We start from the raw sequence: 23,352 nt of genomic DNA on the forward strand, positions 1-23,352 counted from the left end.
CTAAAGAGGATTTAGAAAGTCATTAGTAATTAAAATAATTAAATACTGTTTGGAGAAAATGATTTGTAAAGTAATCTAATTACATGATTCAAGATTAGTAACTAGTAATGAATTACGTTTTTGAGTATACCTAACAATGATTATAAGGTATACATTTATATCAGTATGTGTGTTCCCTGGGTTCAAACCCAAAAAAGAGCTGTGTAGACATTCTGAGGGTCAGAGAAAAATAAGATATAAAAAATAAATTCTGTTTTTGATGCAAGAAACATTGACAAGCATTTTAAATAAATCCTGCAAAAGCATTTTTAAAAAGATAATTTCTTCATGTTGTAGATCGCACACGAGGGATTCGACTCCGCTTGCCTCTCCTAAACTCCCGAAACAACAGTAAATCTTCTCTCCGTGAGGATCCCGAGGCCGGCCGGGGAACCGGTTTCCCCACGAGCTCCCGTCCGGAAAGCCACGAATCTCTCGCCCTGAGTAATCTGCGCTCTCCTCCAGAACACAAGAGATCTCGCCCGGCCGCCAACGCGGTGGGCACCCCATCCTCGCTTCTGCCCGAAGACCAGCGCAACCTCCTGGGCAGTGACCCGGGGTCTCCTCCCCCGGCCCCGCCCCATCCTACCACCCTGCCCCTTGGTCATTCGTCACCCCGCCCAAAGCGGCTGAACCCGGACATCTCGATGTCCAACTGCAGTCTGGCGAACAGCCGGTCACGCGACAGTTTTCACAGCATGCGCCGCGCGTCATCCGTGGACGATATTGAGGCCATGAGGCCCGAATGGGACCGTAAGCATCGAGCTCGAGCCACCAGCAGCAGCACGGGTGAGACTGTAGTACCTGTTGGACATTTATCAGCTAAATCAGTTTCCTATTTACAAAGTTGAGAGTTACGTAAATATATAAATGAAAGTTTTATTGATTAACCTAACACACATAACAAACATGGGGGCGTACCGTACAGTACCATAGTATTGGTCATGTTACCATCTTAGCATTATCATATGTCTCCATCACACAATCTGTTTCCTCACACAGGTGCCATGAACAACAGGTCCAACATCCTGAACTCTACCTCCGATTCTGATCTCATGCGTTACCGCGCCATCAGTAAAATCCCTCAGATAACGCTCAACTTTGTGGACTTTAAACCGGACCCTCTAATCGCCCTCCCGACCGGAGAGATGGACATCATCGCACCCTGTAAACTTATTGACCGCACGCACAACGTCACAGAGAAAGTTACCCAGGTAAGACGACTGTGATCTTTAACTCTGGTGCTGGCATTGGGTTGAGAAGGTAATAAACCTGTTTGTGTATCTTGTTAATACATGACTTGTGTTGTCCATCAGCTGGAAATGGCATAAACATGTTTATGATGTTTGTTATCATGCTTTGTTTTGGACTTTAGACAGATCGCACACGTTTGTCCTACCACATCTTCTGAAGTGAATGCTTTACTTCAAACATCACCATGAGGCCAATGCTAAAATCAAAGCTTTATATTCTGCTTTTGAACTCAAATCCATGAGGATTTCCTTGCAGTGAATTGGAAACGTGTGTGAAGTGGGAACATGACAGTGTTCGTTTGTTATGAAGAAACTTGGACGGTGCTTTAAGTCTTTCTGTAGATTGACTTTGACAACATGTGCACTTTAAAATAAAGGTTCAATAATCGGGCATACACACCAAGCGCGATTTCACGCAAGTAGATTACATACAAATGCAAAGTCGCGAATAGACAATCAAACACGTCTTCATGCAAGTTAAAAATATTCAACTCAAGCTAAAAATTAGCATGACATGAAGTTAAATCCCAAAGTAATCTACAGCGAGAAACATGATACTTTGCCTCAAGTAGCAAATGAGGTGCAAATGCGAATTCAACAATTTGCACGAGTAGATTACACACAAAGTTGATGCATAGATGCGAATAGATGCAAACTTCAGTGAAAACATGCGCTTTTCACCTCAAACGCATCTTTGCGCAAGTTGAAATTATTCAACCCAAGTGAAAAATTAGCATGACACGAAGTTAAATCCTGTGAGTAATCTACAGCGAGGAACACGATACTTTGTGTTTTTTGTTTACATAGCATAAGGGGTGTACACATCAAATGCGAATTCAACAATTTGCGCGAGTAGACTGCATATAAAGTTAATGCATGGACGCAAATAGCCGCAAACTTGCGTGGGGTGATGCGAATGACGCGGCGCGATTTCAGTGAAAACACAAGCTTTTCGCCTCAAACGCATCTTTACGCAAGTTGAAATTATTCAAGTCAAGGGAAAAATTTGCATGACACGAAGTTAAATCCTGTGAATAATCTACAGCGAGGAACGCAATACTTCACGTTTGGTGTTTACGTTGCATAAGGGGTGTACACACAAAATGCGAATTCAACAATTTGTGAGTAGATTGCATACAAAGTTAATGACTAGACGCGAATAGACGCAAACTTGCGCGGGGCAATGAAAATAAGGCAGCACGATTTCAGTAAAAACACAATCTTTTCACCTCAAACGCATCTTTACGCAAGTTGAAATTATTCAAACCAAGGGAAAAATTTGCATGACACGAAGTTAAATCCTTTGAATAATCTACGCGAATTCAACTATTTGCGCGAGTAGATTACACACAAAGTCAAATCAAAGATGTAAATAGACCCAAACTCGCGTGGGGTGATGCGAATAATGTGAATAAGGCACCGCATTTTCTGCGAAAACGCCCTATTCGCGTCAAACGCATCTTTGCGCAAGTTGAAAATTTTTTACTAAAGCGAAAAATTCAAATGGTATGAAGTTAAATCTTGTGAGTAATTTAGAGCGAGGAACGCAATGCTTTGAGTTTGATGTGTACGCAGCATAAGAGATGTAGATCAGTCAAAGTCAATCATCACAGAAAACTTTCACCCAGTTTCTGAATAACTTTTATCCAAAAGCAATGAGCCACATTCATAAACATGAGCAGAATAATATCTGTGTATTTGTATGATTCTTACATTACTTGACTTTCACATTTACAGTTTCTATGTAAGACATCATACAACAAAATAATATTGTTAATTCTGCTGTGTTTTATATTTGAGGCTCATTGTGTGAATTGAGTTCAGAGGCTTTAGTAAAATAAATCAATGCTAAGGAAAATAAACTGATCCAGGTACAGCAGACCTCCTGTTTCATCTAACTTCATCTCTTCAGCAGAAATCCACATGAATCCTAACTTTAACAGAGTTTATATAATACTCATAGCGTGATGGCCAGGTGCTGATGTGTGCCGCTCGGATGATGAAATAAAAAGAGATGAATGTTTCTGAATGAAATAATGAGAGATGAGTAAAAGAGATGATGGTTTGGATTTGTGAAGGAGTTTGTATGTTGATGAGCAGAAAGTTAGCAGAAGTCTTGGCCATGAATGCAACATTTCTTTAAGATACAGTGAACCGTCAGTTTCATTGTAACCAAATTGATAAGCGTGATTTGATTGGTTGTATCGTGAGATGTTGTTAGTTGTCACGGTGATGCGTGTACAAGATGTTACATGTTGTTAAATATGTCATGATGTAGTTGTTTTTAATTTGTCCACAGCAGGATATAAGGAAGAATTCAATTATGATTGCCGCAGTGAGTTTTTGTGAGACAGTGTGTGTGTTTGTGTCTGACTGTGCATGTGTGTGTGTCTGTTGTGTGTGTTGTGTTTTGAGCTTTTGTCCTCAGGATGATGTGTATTGTGTCTGTCAGCAACATTACCACTCAAAGGATTTGAACACACATTATGTTTAATAAACACAGCAATATAACACAAACAAACAAACAAGAGGAAGAATATGAATTACAGTAGTGTATGTTGTAAACCAAAAATGTTCATGTTATATCTGCTTAGATGAAGGTTTTATGACACAGAAGTGTAGGGATACAGTTATGTTTTATTCTCTACTGTAGATATTTATCTCTGATGTTGGATAGAGAGAAGACAATTGCTGACCATAAGAATATGGAGCTAGATATAAATTAAAAGCAAGTAGATTTTAATCCATTTGAGATGTAGTAAACTTTATGATCTCCGCTAGAAGAAACAATTAAGATCTCATTTATTAAGTTTCTTATATTTCCATCAGTCTGCAAAATCGACCAGATTATTTTCTCAACCACCTTAACCAGGTGCATCATGGGATGTTTTGAAACAGCGTTAGAGTGTCTATTAATCCTGGACACTTGAGGCCTGCTGTTTTCCTTCACGGTCTGCTTCATCTTATCAATTAAAAAAAACAAATAGAGAGAAATCAAGATTAGTGGGCCCATTATATGTCTCTACAAACATAATTTTATGAATTTAAGCATTAGGTTTTATCTTACAATATAATTTGATTTTAAAAGTGTGTTCAAACTTCTGTCTGTTAATGTGTGTTGAGACCGCTCACATCTGATCCAAGAGGATTATTCAACAGCATCAAAAACAACACACACAACTGTTAATTTACGGAGGTTATCACATAACAGCGTAAAATAACATTCAGAAGTGTGACTTTGTGTGATTTCTCTTTAATAGCGATTAAGATGTTTGTTTGTTGTAGATTCATGTTAATGATATATAGTCGGGTGGATTCAGTTTTCAGACATCAGCTGTGAGTCATACACACGTGCACGCATGCACGCTCATGCACACACAGTTTTGATGTTTATATACTATTTTATTCTTTAAATGTGATGTTACTTTGTGATAATACCAGGTACACACACACACACACACACACGCACACACACGGATGTCCTTATGTGTTTAAGTGCATCGCATTATTTACAACCTGGTGTTGCATCTCTTTACCTTTTGGTGGCAGTATACATCATGTAATATAGCTTACTTTATATGATCAGAAAAAGATGTTCAACACCTATAAACTGCAAAAAAAAAATTACTTTCTGTTTTCAGTACAAATATCTAAAAATTCTTAAATCAAGATGCATTTTTATGATGAGCAAATGACCTTAAAAAAATGTAGTGTTTAGACAAAAATATCATATTTAAGGGAATTTGTGCTTAAAACAAGCAAAATATGCCAATGGGGTAAGCAAAATTTTCTTTAACACTTAATTCAAGAAATTTTTTTTAACCCACTGTCAGATTTTTTGCTTGTTTTAAACTAATTTCCTTAAATTGTATATTTTTTGTCTAAAAACTAGACTTATTTTCTTAAGTCATTTTTCTCATCAAGAAAATACAAAATAGATATTTGTAAATTTTTTGCAGTGTAGAAACAACACATATCACATTTTTGTTCAATTACTTTATCATTTTTGTTGCATTACAGAATTCATTTAATATATTATACTTTTTTGTTGTTGTTTATGTTTTAAAGCAGTAATACCATAAAACTTGTGGCGTGAACATGACTTTCTCTGATGTTTATGCTTCTCCTGTACACATCAGACAGACTTGTGTTATGAATTCTGTCTATGGACAAGGCAAAGTCTGTGTTTCTTTGATATATAATACATCATATAGTCTTCACCCAGCTGAGTCTATAGACAACAAGGTTTGAGTATGAATCAGGCATGACATTTTTTACAATGAATGACTCAAACCCTTTACTAATGTTATAAGGAAACTTCATGAAATGGTATGATGCCTTTAAGAAACTGATGTTGCTAACTTGTCAGACAGATAGTGATTTAATGAGTTAATATTTGGGAAATTACATATTCAGGAGATGCAAATTAGCAATATGTTAATGTTGTGTCAGGTTGAGACTTCATTAGTTTCAATGAATAATAACATAAGTTGATATCTACAGTGGAGACCAGTCAACAATTTAAAGAGTGTTTGACACACGACAGCTAACAGAAGTTAATATCAGGTGTCACTAATGACTCTTTGGATATCATTGATTTCATGAAGGTTTAATGTCCTGCTGGATAATGGGACACTTTTTTGTCTTCAGGAGTCTTGTATAGTTTTAATAATTTTTCTCATAAGGTGTTGTCCTGTGGTGTATAATACATTCACATCTTTATGTGTCTGTTGACAGTCAGGACCTGATCTGGTCTGATGTGATCGTACTGCATACTTTGTGCTTTAACAAAACTTTCCCCTGCTGTTCTTAAGAGTGTTATTATGAAAAACACATTTTAATGACCTTTAAGTGCTGTTAATGTACTGAGCTGCCTGTCACCTCATCTTTAAAGCAAATATAACTACTACACCAGCGCTTACTGTCAGAGACAATGTAAAGAGTGCAGGACTATAATAATAATAATGAGGAATTAATCATGAGAAATGTTTGGTGTAAATCTTTGGTTCATTAGTTGTTGGTATTTGGGCTGTGAATAGTCATTGGGATGCTTTTGGACTAAGTTTGAATGGGCATTGGGCTGGTTTTGTTACGTGGATCTGACAACCCTGACAGGACAATGACGGAAGCAAAAGTGCAGAAGAACCTGGTGAATAAAGATTTAATTACGTCCTATAATAAAAGACTTTGTATTTGTTTAATTGTGATAGGGTTTTTATAAAAATAGTATTGAACCACAAACTAATCATCTGTTTTAAAGATGTTTTACTATTTAACTCATTCCCCGCCAGACAATTTTTGAAAAGAACAGACCCTCTGCTTTTAAACAAACAATAAACAAACAAACAAAACGTTTCATCCTATCTATATTTTTTCTCTGCTTATAAACTCTTAAATAAAACAAAATGGGTATTTTCTTAAAAAAAAAATAGCAAAAAGCTGGAAAAATTGCAGATTCAGAACAATTATCAATTCAATTTTTATTTTTATTTATTTATATATTTATATAATTATCAAAACATACACAGAGTATAAAATTAATTAAAAAAAAATTGCTTCAATTTTTTTATAAATTGGGTAAGTTAGTGAATAATCGCGGTATTGCAGATTAATATAAACAAAATGTTTTCTCTTAATTGACGAGATAACTCGTCAATGGTGGGGAAAGAGTTAAAAGCTGCACAAACTTTTTTATTTAAGGCTTAAAAATCAAAAAGATTATATTAGTTAAAAGTAGTGTGTGGCTTTTGCGCTTTTAAAAGTACACTTCTACACGTGAATACAATAATTTAATGCCTTATTTGTAGTTGTAAGTGAAAAATCGAATTAAGTAAATATTTATGGTTTTATAAAAAAAATCTAAAAAATAATCGCCCAATTAATTGATTATAAAAATAATCATTAGCTGCTAAAGTAATATGATACAATATTATACAGCTTATTATAATAACCTGTACATAATAAAAAAACATAATAAAATCAGAAGAATATTATGAGGGCACATAAACGTGTTCTTGATGTTCATCTCTATCCATTAATCTGCTGTATTCATCAGACGTCAGAGAATATCATTGATGATCATCCAGCGCTGACTCAGTGACTTTCCTGCACTTCTTCTGATTGATGTTTGTGTGTGACGGTGAGGAATATCAAGAGCTTTTACACTTCTTCATGCCTTGACTCCCAATGAGACAAACTCATCATCAAAGTCTTTGAATATCTTCAGACAGGCAGTTTACTTCTCCATTATAATGTTTAGTGCTTAACCTTTCATTATAAAACTCATAGTTGCAGCTCTCAAATCTGATTGGATGAAGCACGCTCAAGGCCGTAGTGACATCACTTGTATGTTCTTGACCTGGTTGCATGTGTTTCTCATGAACGAGGATGAGAATCGCTCCATGTTCATGTCTTCTTCTGTACCTGTATATCCACCTTCTCGTGAGCTCCACCAGCACAGGTGACCCAGTTTAACAACACAGGGTCCATTAATCTTTATGGGTCGGGTGTGGCACTGCTGGGCGGCTCATCATGGGTGTAATTGAAATTGGTGCTCGCTCTCCACATTGATTTAAAGTCACACTGTCCTCATCTCTCATATGACAAAACTTTCATCTGGTTTTAGGGTGATTGAATGAGATTCAGTCTATGATGTTGAATCGGTGCATATGTAATGCTTGCGTTGTAATTAAAGACAGTTTTTTATAAAAATAAGTATATTTGAATTTCATGAATATGTTGTGGTTGAGGTCATACACATCTGTGATTAAAGATAATGATTTATCATCTAATCTGTTTGTACGTACGTGACGCTGGCATGAAGATGAACTCTAGAGTCAGGATTTATTCATTCAGTTGTCGTTGGTTTCCCGTGCATAGCTTATGCAAGTAAGGATTCGGTTGCTCGGTATCTAGTTATGAACTAGATTGAATGTTCGTAGGTTAATCCATCAAACCAGACAGAGGGGCGTAGACTCGTGCAGACCTATCACGTGAGGCAGTGGGGTGAACCAGAAGATGCTGAGGTTCTTCATCATTGCCAGCCAAACTCCAGAGCTACCCAACCATCTTACACATGCTCTCATCTTACTGAAATTACATTACTGTATGTGGCATAGAGAAAAGAGAGAATTGACTTGCTTTTGCTCTGTATCTTAAGAAAGATACATAATTAAAAACTTAATTAATATTATAAAAGTATAAAGCTGCATCCAAAATCGTGTATTGTGGCAGTATGTACTAAATGAGATGAAGTAACTATGGCTTTATGGTTGTAGTATAATCATATTTTGGACATAGTGCATCTGCCATCTTTTCAAAGTCATGTGACCCATATGATATAATCAGAACAACAGTGACCATAATTTGTGTTGTTTAACAAGTACGAGGAATACATTTCTTGGTATCACTATAAAGATCTGCCCAAAGTATTTTTATTGTATTTATTTTATTGCATTTGGCGTTTCCTCAGCTTGCATGGACTCACAGGATAGTGAAGTGTCCTTCAAATGCATGCTTATAAATCTAGATGTAGTAGCTACTTTTTGCATGCTATGAATTTGGACACACTATTCGTCTTGCATACTGATTTTAGCCTACTAACACAATGCATGTGTGTGTTTACCAGACTGCAGCGATCTACTGTAGCCATCCTCTCTGTTCCTCCTTTACAGATGCATTACAGTCACATAAAGTAAGCTTTATTAATTATATCGTTAATATATAACACACTTTTATCATAATCTTATATCAAGATTTAGAAAGCACATAACTGTGTACAAAATAATCCCTCTAAAATTCACTGAATACTAGAATTTTGAATAAAAGATTCACTTGCAGTATTAATAAGAAGGGTATTTGTGAAGTGACTGATGTTTGTTTGTATTGGAGATAGTTTAAGTTATTATTTGAGTCATCATTTATTTACCCTCACAAGTGTTTTTGACTTTCTTCTATCAGCCAAACTAGTCTGGGTTATATTAAAGATTATCTTGGCTCTTCCTAGCTTCATAATGGCTTTGAATTGTGCCCAAGTTGTCAGCATAATTATTATGCAAAAGACAATGATTCATATTTTATTTATTTACTTATTTAGTGATCGATACGTGTACGTCATGTATTAATATACGTAAAAAACCACAATCATGGTGGCACGCCGGTCTCATTGGTTCTATGACAGCTAGTCATAATACACGAGAACCAGTTAACCCATGTGCTGCTATATAATCTTTAAAGATGATTCATTTTTTTCTCATATGCATATTTTTCTTGAGTAAATAATGAGAGGTTTATATTCTGAAAGCTGCTCATTTCATTTCTGCTGAGGATGAGCGTCATGCTTTTAAGGTGGATTGTGAGATTGATGGTGGCACGCTGGGGTTTGTGAGTGTCATTTAAACAGTTACTGGACACTTATCTACATGGATAAATATCACATTAAATATCATGAAGTCCCTCCACTATTAGTAGCAGACAAACAGATGTTAGTTTACTCAGCAGTCTCAGCACTGTGTCACTGTGACCTGAAACATTTTGTTTAATTTCTGTAATATCAAAAATCTGCAATTTTCTGAAAGTTCTGCATGTTCAGAGTCTTCTCATTATCACATAAAGTCTCTGTTCCACAACCCACTGAGATCTCTTCTAGACACACACACACACACACACACACACACACACACACACACACACACACACACACACACACACACACACACACACACACACACTACCAACTAATGAATATACCAATCTATGGTAAAATCCTCTATATACCTCAGATTATGTTTATTTAGCATTCACTACATACTACCCAGTTTCTACTCTACATCACTCAGTATATCAGTATCACAAATCCCATTGCATTTGTGAAATACCCATGCCGTACATTACTGTCTATTGTGCAGTAAATATTTATATGATGTGCAATAACATGCATTAAGATTTTACTGTGCAATACTTGACGTGCTATTAGTATGCAATAATGCAACATTCACAGATTCATGTTTTATGTCTTTGGGCAGTAAGTGTGCATTATTTAATACTCCATGACTCTTGTACTTTATTTGCACTACTGCCTTGTTTAGTATGTGTTGTTTTAGACAAGTCTATTCAGACACATTTATTTAACTTGCACTAACTCTAGACGTGACTGCATCTTAAGGACTGCTCGAATTTCGCTGTACTCTTGTGAGGATAATAAAGAATCTTGAATCTGTCATCCACTGCACTGAAAAAAACTCTTTGTCCTCACTAATCAGCCCATTCTCATGATCTGTGTATAAATAGCACGCAATGTGAAAAGAAACAAGAATTATTTATGCAACCCAGTCTCATGAAGTGTGTATAAGTAACACCCAGTGTAAAAAGTCATGCAATACATATGTCAAATTCCAATTTTGCATGCATATGATACGCCAGTCCTTCTGTTTATTTAACACGCAACATCTTTTTATGTCATTTTATGTAGATTTTTCATTTTTTCAGTTTTTCAATTTGAAACCAACACATAAAATGACACAAAAGATGCAACTGTATTAAGTGAACGGGAAATGACTGGGGTAACATATGCATGCAAAATTAGAATTTGACGTGTATTGCACGACTTTTCATACGCCGTTTTATTTATACACACTTCATAAGAATGGGTTGCATTAATTATTCTTATTTCTTTAAAAATATCTACACTTCACGTTAAAGAGATAAATCTTAAATATAGAAAAATTTAGAAAATAATATATTAAAATATATCTAAACATAAAAAATTTACTTCAATTATCAACACATTTTTCTTGTTTTAACTTTTTGTAAATACTGAAAAACAAGGCAAATAAATACTGATATAGTGATAATTGGCAGAAATAGATGCTGAAATTAGGAAATATAGTTTTGATTCATATTGAAAGTGCACAAGGTTTTGAAAAGGTGTTAAAGTCTTTGTTGAATGATTCATTTAATAAGCAATAACAAAGTTTGAGTATCATTCTTCATTGTCGGTATTGCAAGCTTTATTTTTGTATGAGTTACACGCTAAAGATGAATATTTCGTTTTTAATAGGAAATAGCTCAGATTATTTTAGTAACAGTAGGAAATTTAATGTTTGAGGTCATTTTGAGATGATTAAATCTTTAATAGCAGCTTGTTTTTCACTGTTTAAGATCTCTTCTGATCATTGGATTTTTTTTAAGCAGAGATATTTGAGAGTTTCATTTACTTTCATTTAACTGTCCAGCTAAAACAAATGAGATTTCATTTTTCTTTTTCCCATCAGAATAAATGGTCATGTCTTAATGTTTGATGAGGTCTTCAGGAGGTCTGAAAGTCTGTGATTTGTGTCTTATTGAGATTGATCTATTCAGATCTCAGTTGATTCAGTGGGAATAGAGACACACAGACTCATTCTGATCAGCATGTCAGACACAGGACGAGATGAGATTTAAGTTCAGTCTCTCATTAAAAAAAAAACTCCTCCAGACACTGTGTGTGAGAAAATCATCGGGCTTTTTTAACGATCTAAGCGCATTGTTTAAAGCGCATGGCACACAGTCTAAACGGGTGTCTCCGAATCCACTTTTGCTAATTTAACGACGGGAAAAATGGTTTGTGCGCCAAGCACACGGTCGAAAGGGGTTGTTCCTAATTTTGTAGTAAGTAATGGGTGTGTTTTGGGCGTAATGTGCAATAAACCAATGAGAGTCTTATCTCTCATCCCCTTTAAAAGCCAGTTGCGCTGGCGCTATGTCTAATCCCTATTTAGACAGACTTTGTAAACTAAAAAAACTAAGTGGAGGAAGAAGACCCGTTTAATATTAATGTTAAAAAACTGTGTTGTTTTCATTTGTATTGAAATTGTTTTTTTTTTTTTATTAAAACCTTTAAATGCCGTTTTCCTTTAGTCATGGAAGTAAAAATAGTAGGCTTTTAATTGCTGTAAATGTATGGATATCCAGCATCAAAAATTATTTACAAGTATGTAAGAAAAGGTTTGTACTCTAAAAACACTTTATTTGTAACAAACAAGAGATAAATAATTTACAAACGTGTGGAGAGCCGAAGCATTTTAGCACTCGGACAGCGCCATGCATTTTTTAAAGCATTACTTAAAATGTTTCTCATCTCTTCATATCCACAGAGTCATCATATACAATAAATCTGTGGGAAAGCATTTAAAAACATTTAAAAATAGATGCATTTGTTTAAAGCAAAGCATTTATTTACTTACCAGGCGGCAGGTGAAGCAGCTCTTTACGCCTTCTAAGGTCTAATAATCGGTTCTCATTTATGTCCAAGAGACTCAATAATAATCTTTTACATTTTAATCCTTTAATTTTTCATATTTAAAAGCGTTTTGTGTTGCTGTGCATTCATGTGTGTGATAAGCAAACCCACGTTGTCGTCCCGTTTATAGGTGCATATTTTTAACGCGCTCATTAAATAACAAAAAACATATTGTGCCATTGACTTTAGACTTTAGAGCAGGTTTTTGTTGCTCAATGGCGTAGTCTATAGAGCCCATTATCATCTTTCCATCCAACAGTGGGCTTGCGTTGTCCTTCCCGCCGTATGTTCTCCATGTCATCTTACAACCCAGTATCACGAAATTATATACCTATAGTCACGTAAATTTGTGAGTCTTATCTGTGACACTGACACATTTTTATGCCCTTTTGCCTTGAACATGTCACTTCGGTTTGAGTTAGATTTACATAAATGACATCCTTACACAAACCCAACTCTAACCCTAATGCCAAGCGACAATGGTTTAAAAATCATAAAATATAAAAATATAAATCATGAAAAAAGGTATAAAGCAATACTTATAGTGACATCCTAAGTAACGCAAACACCAAATCTAACTCTTAACCGAAGCGTCAATGGTTTGAAAATAGAACAAAACAGTTGAGTAACAAATACGTGACAATGACACGTAAACAGAAATACGTGACATGTTCACGCAAAAAGGCGGAAAAACGTGTCCTTGTCATGGAAAATTCTTACAAATTTACGTGACTATAGGTACATAATTTTGTGATTCAGGGTTGCATCTTAACAGATTGACAAAAGCTCATGTCCACTGTTCTGGCAACAGCAGCTATGGACATTGCTAATCGTACGACATTACATTTACACATTAAAGGGGTCATGGCACAAGATTTTTTTAAGATGTCAAATAAATCTTTGGTGTCCCCAGAGCACATTTGTGAAGTTTTAGCTCAAAATACCATATAAATAATTTATTATAACATGTTAAAATTGCCACTTTGTAGGTGTGAGCAAAAACATGCCGTTTTGGGTGTGTTCTTTAAAATGCAAATGAGCTGATGATCTTCAAACATTGATCACAATGGTGGTTTGTTGCAACTAAAAGTCAATTGTGCTTTCTCTGCACTAAATGGCAGTGCTGTGGTTGGTGCAGATTAAGGGGTGGTATTATTATAATTAGAGCTCCTTATGACATCACAAGGAGAGACAAATTTCAACAACCTATTTTTTCATGTGCTTGTAGAAAATGGTTTACCAAAACTAAGTTACTGGGTTGATCTTTTACACATTTTCTAGGTTGATAGAAGCACTGGGGACCCGCACTTAAACATGGAAAATGTCAGATTTTCATGCCATGGCCCCTTTAAGTACATACTGAATGTATATATGCTCTGCCCCAGATATGCTGAACACAATAGTGTGTCTGTGTCAGGGTGATATACACCAGGAATTATTGCCTGTTTCTATTTTTGCCTTCATGTAATGTACATGTAGCCTGTAGCAAGATGCAATTATTTAAGTTTATGCACATACAGCATTTTTAGTGCATGCAATAAATCATGATGATATGAGCGCTGACCTGTTTTCAGCATCATTGCTCATAATGTTTGTGAAAATATCTACAGGTCTCACTGGTGGAGGCATCATCACATATCTGTGATTCAACACAAACAAAAAATTTCTTTTGGTGTAACAGTGAGCCGATTCAGTGAGATTCAAAAGTAACATATTTGTAATGACGGTCATGTTTAATGCCATTATTTTGTTTTTGTTCAAACTTTTGTGTAAATGCTGTTTAATGTAAACACAGATAATGAAACAGTAAATGTATTTATGATCCGAGAGGTTAATGGTTAATTGAATTTGACTTCATCATTTTTCTTGATGTTGAGTATGTTGAGTAAAGTGTAAGGGCAGATGGTGTTTGTTTCGTCTCTTTTTCACTCATTTCTATCTCATACTCGACTGGTTGAGTTTTTACTCCCAGTTCAAATCTTTTATTACCCCTGTCGACCTCTATTAGCTGAGGTGACCTGAAGATAAGCGCTGTATTATTGATGGAGAGCCACACAGCCGCTGGTCAGAGATTCAGCTTCTGGAAGAAAATTTTGTCAGTGAAATCTCGCAGACGTTTTATTGGAAGTGGCACTTGCTATATTTCGCTGTCCTTGTAATTTCCACCCATCACGTCTGTTTGTTTGTTGCACGGTTTGTTAGATAGATTTAACAAGCATTAGGAAGAGTGCTTTGATGGTTTATTTTTCTCTGTATTCATCATGACGTTCATTTAAAGCACTTTGCTGTTTTTCCTCGCTTTTGTAAGCACGATATGAGCGTCTGTTTAATGCCTAAACGTAAAAGACACAATTTTCTGATTTATGCTCTTACAGAAATAGCGATGTCATACAGATTGTTTTTGTTTTATGGTTCTTTAAATAATAATAACTTTAGAACAGAACATGTGAGAGTAATATGCTTGAATCACAACCTTTGACACATTTATGTACAAATAAAAAAGCACTAAAAATCTCCTCATACAGGATTTTTTAACAAACCAGTTTCCAGCATTAAGCTTTGTGATGTGAACCTAATAACACTAATTGTGCATCAAAAGTGAATTTTATATTTAGTCCAGTTTATTTTAATAAAACAGAGAAACAATTACACATTACAGTCATTTAAGGGTTGTATGACTGAGCATTGGTTTAATGTTCTTCTCTCAGCATGGAAGTGATTGTGTCAGTCATTTGTATGAGATAACCTGTGTATGTCAGCTCATGTGATTATCACAGTTTACCAGCCAGCGGATGGTTTTCCCTCCTGGTGTGTCAGATATCTTCACAGTGTTTACCGCGGTAATGATATCTGTACAGCAGACTTTAATTGCATGAGGTACAGAAGAGAACGAATGCACGGAGAACACAAGAAACTAAACTCCTCTTGACAATACAGATTACATTATTTTAAATACTTTTTATATATATTTAACACTACAGCAAAACAAATCCCTGTACTGAAGCTCACAAAAATATATTTATAATATATTTTTGTGAGCTTCAGTACAGGGATTTGTTTTGCTGTAGTTTTTTGTTATTACATTTATTCCTTTGGCAGACTTTTATCCAAACCAACTTTCAGTGCATACATTTTCTCATTATGTGTGTTCAAGGAGAATCAAACCTGTGACCTTTGCAGTGCTAATGCAATGCTATTACAATAAAACCAATGGAAAACTTTGACTATGGACATAAGGTGACAAAAACTATTTAAACTCTAACTGTTATTGTAAATAATAAAGCAACAATTCATTTCATTGCACATTTATTTGTATTGCACGTCCACAGTGCCTAGAGTATTGTTTCAAAGCTGCATTATAGATATAAATATAAATGCATGTTATAAATGCATACACCTCAAATTAGTGTGAAATAATAGTTTCAAGTAAAAGCCCCTAACCCAATCCCAAATCTAACAATCTGTCAATTCCTGCAGAAAACACCATGAGGCGCACTTGAGAGTTTACATTTATTTTAGACTGAAATATTTTCGATTCGTTTATTGGGAAATTAGGACAAATAATGGACAGTATCGCTTTGTGCCAGCGCAGCAAAAGAATTTTAAATTCATGTAGTATTTTAAGTTTTATAAATACTCGGAGACCCCCCTAATTTATATTTTTGTGGTTTATGGGGGCCCCTTAATAATTATAGGAGGTCAGGGACCACCCCAGCACCCCCTCAATTCAAACACTGAGTAAAATTATAGTGTTTACAGTTTGCACAATTAATGTTTGTGATAGGTGATAATAAACTGTGTAATATATGTCATATTTGACAATTATCTGATGTCATCTGAAGTCCTCATATGAGTAGATCTCATTTCTTTATGTTAGGTCACTTTTAATCTCCATAAGAGGTTGGATTCAGAATGGAGTATGGTATAATCTCTAGTTACCTGATGGAGAGATAGAAATGCACATCTTGCAGGCTCCAGATCAGGTCATTAAACAGCATTTTTTCCTACACACTGCTTTAGTTTCATTACACTACAGCACAGTTAAATGCGTCATAAAGTACATTTAAATGTCCATTGTGTGACGTCTCTACTGTACGGTTGTGTGTTTGCTGTTCTGAGGATATTTTTAGCTGTGTTTTTAAAGTAAGTGGGTTAATATGAGTCGTGTGATGAATGTTGTCTTCGTTCATTAACCAGGAGCTCGTGTGAAGTCATGTGAGATGTATGGTTGAATAGATTTACTCTATAGCATCCTCAGGGATGAACAGAAGTGTTCATAAACAGATGTTCACTTGTACATTCACCCTGTTTACTTTCTCAATACATATATAAGTTGTTATATAGTTGATAAAGTGAAATGATTTCCATTAAATCTTTTCGCTCAGACTACAGAAGTACAGCAGTGTTTTATCGTGTTAACACTGACCTTCTGTTAGATGACAGTAAAACAGTCCAGCGCTTGTGCCATCCGTCATCAATGACCATCTCATCACAGAAGTTCATATTCAGGTTTGACAGTATAAAGAAGAGCTGGCGTGTCCTTCTGTCACCTTCAGACGCTGTACCAGCACCGTTTCTCATTCTTCTCTCCTCTTTAAGATCTTTAAGATGAATGTAGGAGCGACTGGCAGTTATTCAGCTAAAGAGACACGCTTGATCTGTCTTCACAGGCAGCTATGAGCCATTCATTATTTTACGTGACATGCCTGTGATTTAATCTCTTTTACGTGTTTCTAAAGTCATTTTTTCTTAAACTGATGAGGTAAAAAATATCATTGAAAACACAGCTTTAAAGGAACGGTATTATACAAATGATCTTAATGTTAAACTTTATTACTAACTCATGCAGATGGTGCATAATGAAATATTCGTGAGATAAATGTGCATGAACACCACCACAAAGTTGTAAACAATTACAAAAATATGACAGGGCAGCATTATAAACATATGTAAAGTTACAGTCTACATTCGCTTTATAAATTGACAAAAAACATAAAAAGCAAAAACACTTGATGCACATTCATTGTAAGTAGAGTTAACAAACATTGCTACGTTTTTGTGTAATTCATTAAACGAATGTGCACAAGGTGGACAAGCATAAAAACTGTAAGTAGAGGAAAAAGACCCCCAGTTTAAAGGAGCATTGCGTAGGTTCTGAAATTTCTAACCGTTACTGACACCAGTGGCCGTTATAGAAACTGCAGCCAGTCTCATGCTCGTTCTCGGTGGACACACTTGTACGAGGACGACCACAACAACTGGAGCAACCACAGAAAGCTCATTGAGATTCACCAGCATGTTTACAAATGTAAGAAAAGTTACAGTACTGTAAGGTTATTGTTTGAAAGACCATATTTTAGTAAAATGTTGCAGTGCTACTTTATATTTTTAACTGAAGTCTACTTTTAAAAGTTTTGTAACACTACTCTGTAAAACACACTCCCGACACTTACAATCTTAATGCACTCGTGCTCTGAATAAAGATAATTCATATAAGACAGTAACTTTTGAAACGGTCCTGTGCTACATGCTATCGTCCGCATTACACCACAAAAACAATAAAATAATATATTACAAATGGCCTGTAACTGTCTTACCTTTGCAGTAAAAAGAAAGCCAGCTCGGGGTCTGTTTTCATATCCAGTCCTGACCGGAGCTCCCTCCAAGAATCAAATGTCAATCCGAGGTTTAGTCTTGTCTTTGCCCTGACGCCGGTCACGCTCTATTTTGGCCGCACTAGATAAGGATTTTTTTTAAAAAGGAGTTTCCGTGAGTGTCTGGATTGTGCTGGAAGGTGGTCGCTTCTTTCCGTCCACAGAGTCCATTTGAAACATGCTAGCGATTTCTGCTGTTTACTAATGGCTGCCGTACGCGTCTATATGGAACGCCCAAGTAGACAAGCACGCGCATGACGTCACATTTTGAAATTTCGCGCCAATTCGGACCCGACTCCTCCACACACAAAAGAGCCTACAGGCTGATAGAGACAACCGTGGAGGACACTCAATGTGTCATTTTTTCTATTACATTATGGTTGGCTCATAAATATAAATGAAAACTCTATCTTAAAGATTTTTTAATAAATAAGCTACATAATGTCCCTTTAAGAGTATTGTTTAAAAATTGCTTTGTGTTTTATTTATTGAAATGGCTATTTGTGTAATTAAAGCTTTGGTTCAAGTCGATATTTTACTAATGGTGATAAGTCAAATAAGTGCCAAAAAAAGGTTTGCATAAGTAAAAATACTTTATTTGTAACAAACAGGAGATAAAAAATTTACAAATGCGTGGAGAGGTGTTTCGGCACTCGGACAGCCCCTTGCCTAAGTGTTTTGTAAAATATTACTTAACTCATTCCCCGCTAGCATTTTTTGTGATTTTCACCAAAAGTTTCACAAAATGCCTTCCAGGAAAACTTTCTTGTAAAAATATATAAACATACAAATATATCAAATGAAAGAACAGACCCTCTGCTTTCAAACAAACAACAAACAAATTAATCATATCTATATTTTTTCTCTGCTTATAAACTCTTAAATATGTTTTTTTCTTCAAAAATATATAATTTATTAAGCAAAAAGCTTAAATAATTGCATTTTGGGAAGGAATTTTGTTAGAAATCAGATTCAGAACAACTATCAAAAAAATACACGGAGAGTAAAATTTATAAAAAAAAATTATAAATTGGGTAAGAGAGTGGATAATCGCGGTATTACAGATAACCATAAAAACTCACCAGGAACACATTTTTCAAGCAAATGTTTTCTCTTAATTGATGAGATAACTCGTCAGTGGCAGGGAAAGAGTTAAAAATTGTTCTCATGTCACCGTATTTAAATGTACAAAGTAATATTAACACTTTTTAAAAGCAAAAAAATCTGTTTACTTACCAGGCTTCAGGTGAAGCAACTCTTCTGCCAGCTGATAACACTTTCTAAAGTCTTGTAATCAGTCCTCATTTTTGTCCAAGAGACTCAATAATAATCTTTTACATTTTAATCCTTTCATTTTTCATATTTAAAAACGTTTGTGTGCTGTTGCACATCCATCTGTGTGATAAGCAAAGGCACGTTGACGCCCCATTTATAGGTGCATATTACTAACACGCTCTTTAAATAACAAAAACAATATTGCGCCATTGACTTTGGTGTAGCCTATTTTATTTGCCTCAAAATAGCAACGCGCCAACAATGCCCCTGCACACACCTCATTTCAAGACAGCATGCCCATGGGCACACAAATGGGTGCAAATGTATTTGCTATTTAAACAGCGTGTAACTGCGTTGTGCTGAAACTAGCAAAAAACACTTAAACTCCTCACCTAAAAGACACAGACAACAAAAAAATTTAATGTTTAAAAACCATGAAAATCTTGGATAAGATTGTCCAGTATTCATCTGTCAGTGTAGATGTGTGTCTGTTTAAACCCACTAAGCATATTTCTATATTCATTACAAAATATCCTTGCTTGCCAAAGGTTATGAGTGAACCGTATGTTCCAGATTGTGTGAATGTTTGATGTTGGATTGAATTTTGAGTCATGTCATACACCCAAAGGTAAAAGCACCTGGTTGTTACACAATTGTTGTCAGCAGATTGAGGTGTTGTGAGTGTGTTAAGATACATGAGAGGTCTGTTGTGTTGTAGAGATGCCTACCGCAGCACTCCGGCTGTAAGTGGGCCACAGAGCCGCTGCGTTCAGAGTAATGGTGTCATTTGTTATTCCTACAAAGCACGCTGCGAATGAAGGCGACTATTCTTCTACCTGTGACGTTTTAACACCAAACATACGCGCGCTCAGCTGCCTGGCCGATCTCAGTCCGAGCTTTTACCCGCGAGGTCTGAGCTCGGGTTCTCCGGGTCTATTTCAGCTTCGGCATTACTGGAAATCAGCATCACAGCGTTTTTTTTCAGCCTAATAAAAAGTAAATGAAAATGGCCCTGAGTCATTCGAGGATGTCCTTCTGATCAAATAAGAAATATGCACTGTGAGGCGTCCTAGAAACTGTGTCAGAAAATAAAACACAGAATTTACACCCCCTGAGGGTTTCCACCGCTTTCATTTAAAGCTTCTGACGTCTTTGCATCTTAATGGAGAAGTTGATGAGCTGAACCTTGATGATTAAAGACTCGTTTTACATGAATGCTTCATCCAAAAATCTAAACATTCTCTCATCATCTCATCAGGACCATCTGTGCTTAAACTATTCCTATAATAAGCAGTCATCTCAAGATGCAGAATGAGCTTAAGCTAGAAATATAGTCCTGTGTTTATGCATATGTGAATGTCCGCATACAGTGTGTGTGACCCACATTTCATCATCAGAATAGTAGATGCATACAGGTAGTATGTAGCCCAAGATATGCATTGAATGTCTGTGTACACGTACAAGGCTGTGCGTTCAACTGTACTTATACGTTTGCATATACATGAAAAAACTAATTATACTCCGGTCTTTACTGTAGTTTTCATTGTTACAGAATAGTTTAACGATTCGTGTGTTTCCCTAAACCATCATTCCAATGAATGTTCGTAAAATGCATCGCAGACTTGTTTGATTGTAACTACATCTCTCTAGCTATGGTTTGAAGTATAGTTACTTGATAATATGACATCTAGACTTACACAAATCATGCTTTTCCACAAAATAAGCAAGCAACATGCAGTAATTTCCGGGAGGTTTTCAGGGAATTGCAGGGGGTTTCTACCGAGCCCCTAAGGTGACATTGGAGTAAAAAAAAATTTAAGTTTAGTTTCATGTGCTCATGCGAAACCTTCATGTGCAGAATTTTTTTTAATGTTTAGGTTTTGCGTGCTCACGTAAAACTTTCGCATGCACACGTGAAACTATCGCGCTCACACGTGAAACTATCCCACTAACGCGAAAGTTTCACGTGCACACACGAAACTAGACGCGAGTAGTAAATATGGGCTACACGTTGTCAAAATGATTGATGGTGCCCTTTGACCTTAGGGGAGGGGCTAACCTTTTGACCTCAGGGGAGGGGCTGACCTTTTGACCTCAGGGGAGGGGCTGACCTTTTGACCTGCGAGGGAGGGCTGACCTTTGACCGGACCACCCACGTCGTGAACCTTTGACCTCCGGGGAGGGGCTAACCTTTGACCGGACCTCCCACGTCGTGAACTTTTGAACCGACCGCCCACGTCGCTCTGAACTTTTGAACCGACCGCCCACGTCGCGTTGAACTTTTAACCGGACCGCCCACGTAGCGTTGACATGTTTACGTCCGGGGTTATCTCCGGGGCGTGTTAAATCATGTCCTCCTACGATAAAACAATAAAAACAGTGTTTACACAAGTGGTCTTCATTAAAACACATTCCATGCTCCCATCATAATTTATATAAGGTGGGGCCCGATATGTCTAATAAAAGCCGGGAAAATCACAGTTACGAAAATCACAAACATGTATATGCCGTGCAGCTCACTCAGTACTCCGGCGAGTGAATGGCAAATTGACTTGAATCATCTCGGTATGGCGACGAAAAAATTTAACTTTTAACATGCATTGAAATTTTAACATGCACCATTTTAGAATGCGTGACATTGTTATAATCTGCCATGCCGGCATTGAAATATTGTGAACTCCTCTCATTGATTAGTTTCATTAAACACAAGTTTTTATGTGAAATGATCAAAGAAATGAAGTGTTCTTTCTTTTATTTTAAACGTCATCCTGGCTTATAAGGCTATATTCATGGTGAGAATAAGCTGTAATTATATAAAGTAAGATTAGAAAAGATGTTTAAAATGAACTTTCTCTAATAATCTTAGCACTATGTATGGATACGACGGATTAAAAAACATGTTCAAAAGTATCAACATAATAAAAAAGGGTTCTCACAGCGGCAGATGAAATACAATCTAAAAGAATAAAGAACAATGAATTCTGTCAAGATGAACATTTTGGAGGATTTTCTCTAGAGAGTAAAAATTGATGTGTAATTTTTAAATGTCCTATTCTGCATTTTGTATAGATGACCTGATTTTCAAAACAGAAATTATGTTTTTACAAATAAACTGTTCAATACAAAGATATGGTCTTCTGCCACTTACACAGATCGTAGTCCTTTCCTTGAAGTTCCATTCCTGAGAGATGCTTCCACTCCGAATCGTAAATCGTTTTGGCAGTGCCCGTGTGAGGACCGAGATATTTTGTTTTTTAACTCGTAAAGCATGTCCAGTCCTCCTGCGATAGCAGGACAGTGTTTATACAAGGGGCCTGCATTAATGCAGCTTGCGTTGCTTTCATCATACTAATAAGTACAGCATTAGTAAAGACAAAAAGACACATATTACAAAACATTACCTGTCTAAAAACTGAGACTTTTAACTTTAGGTTATTAGTATATTAGGTTTAGTATAGTTTTCAGACTTTCAGAAAGAACTCATCAACTTAAAGAATAAAGCACTTATCAATTACATTTATTTTAATCTCAAAAACTCAAGTTTTCGTCTAGTATTTATTATTGCACCTGAAATACAAGTACCTGAGACATGCTCACACTCCTTAGCCAAAACATTAACACTTTTAGTGCTTTTGTATTTAATATAATATTTAATAATATTTGACAAATTACTCCATACAAGACAATCAAATTATATACATTCAATGAACACAACATACAAAGTCTAACTTCATCACATGCTTTGATGCACTCATTTCTCTGTCTCTGTTGTTCTCAGTTATCAGTTGTCGGCTATGTAAACTGTGTTTTTTTTTTTTTATAAAGTGTATTAAACTCACACTACTCTTTACCC

General features: G+C 35.9%; 1 protein-coding gene across 1 annotated transcript in view; it reads left to right on the forward strand.

The window, feature by feature from the left end:
• kcnh2b (potassium voltage-gated channel, subfamily H (eag-related), member 2b) overlaps positions 1-23,352 on the forward strand; it is a 187,717-nt gene that overhangs the window by 104,691 nt on the left and 59,674 nt on the right. The window contains exons 4-5 of the mRNA XM_055183131.2: positions 337-828; positions 1,042-1,253. Of these exons, the coding sequence (XP_055039106.2) occupies positions 337-828; positions 1,042-1,253 (704 nt within the window). The remainder of the gene's footprint in view (positions 1-336; positions 829-1,041; positions 1,254-23,352) is intronic.

This window comes from Misgurnus anguillicaudatus, chromosome 25 (genome assembly GCF_027580225.2).
Source record: "Misgurnus anguillicaudatus chromosome 25, ASM2758022v2, whole genome shotgun sequence".
Taxonomy (NCBI): Eukaryota; Metazoa; Chordata; class Actinopteri; order Cypriniformes; family Cobitidae; genus Misgurnus; species Misgurnus anguillicaudatus.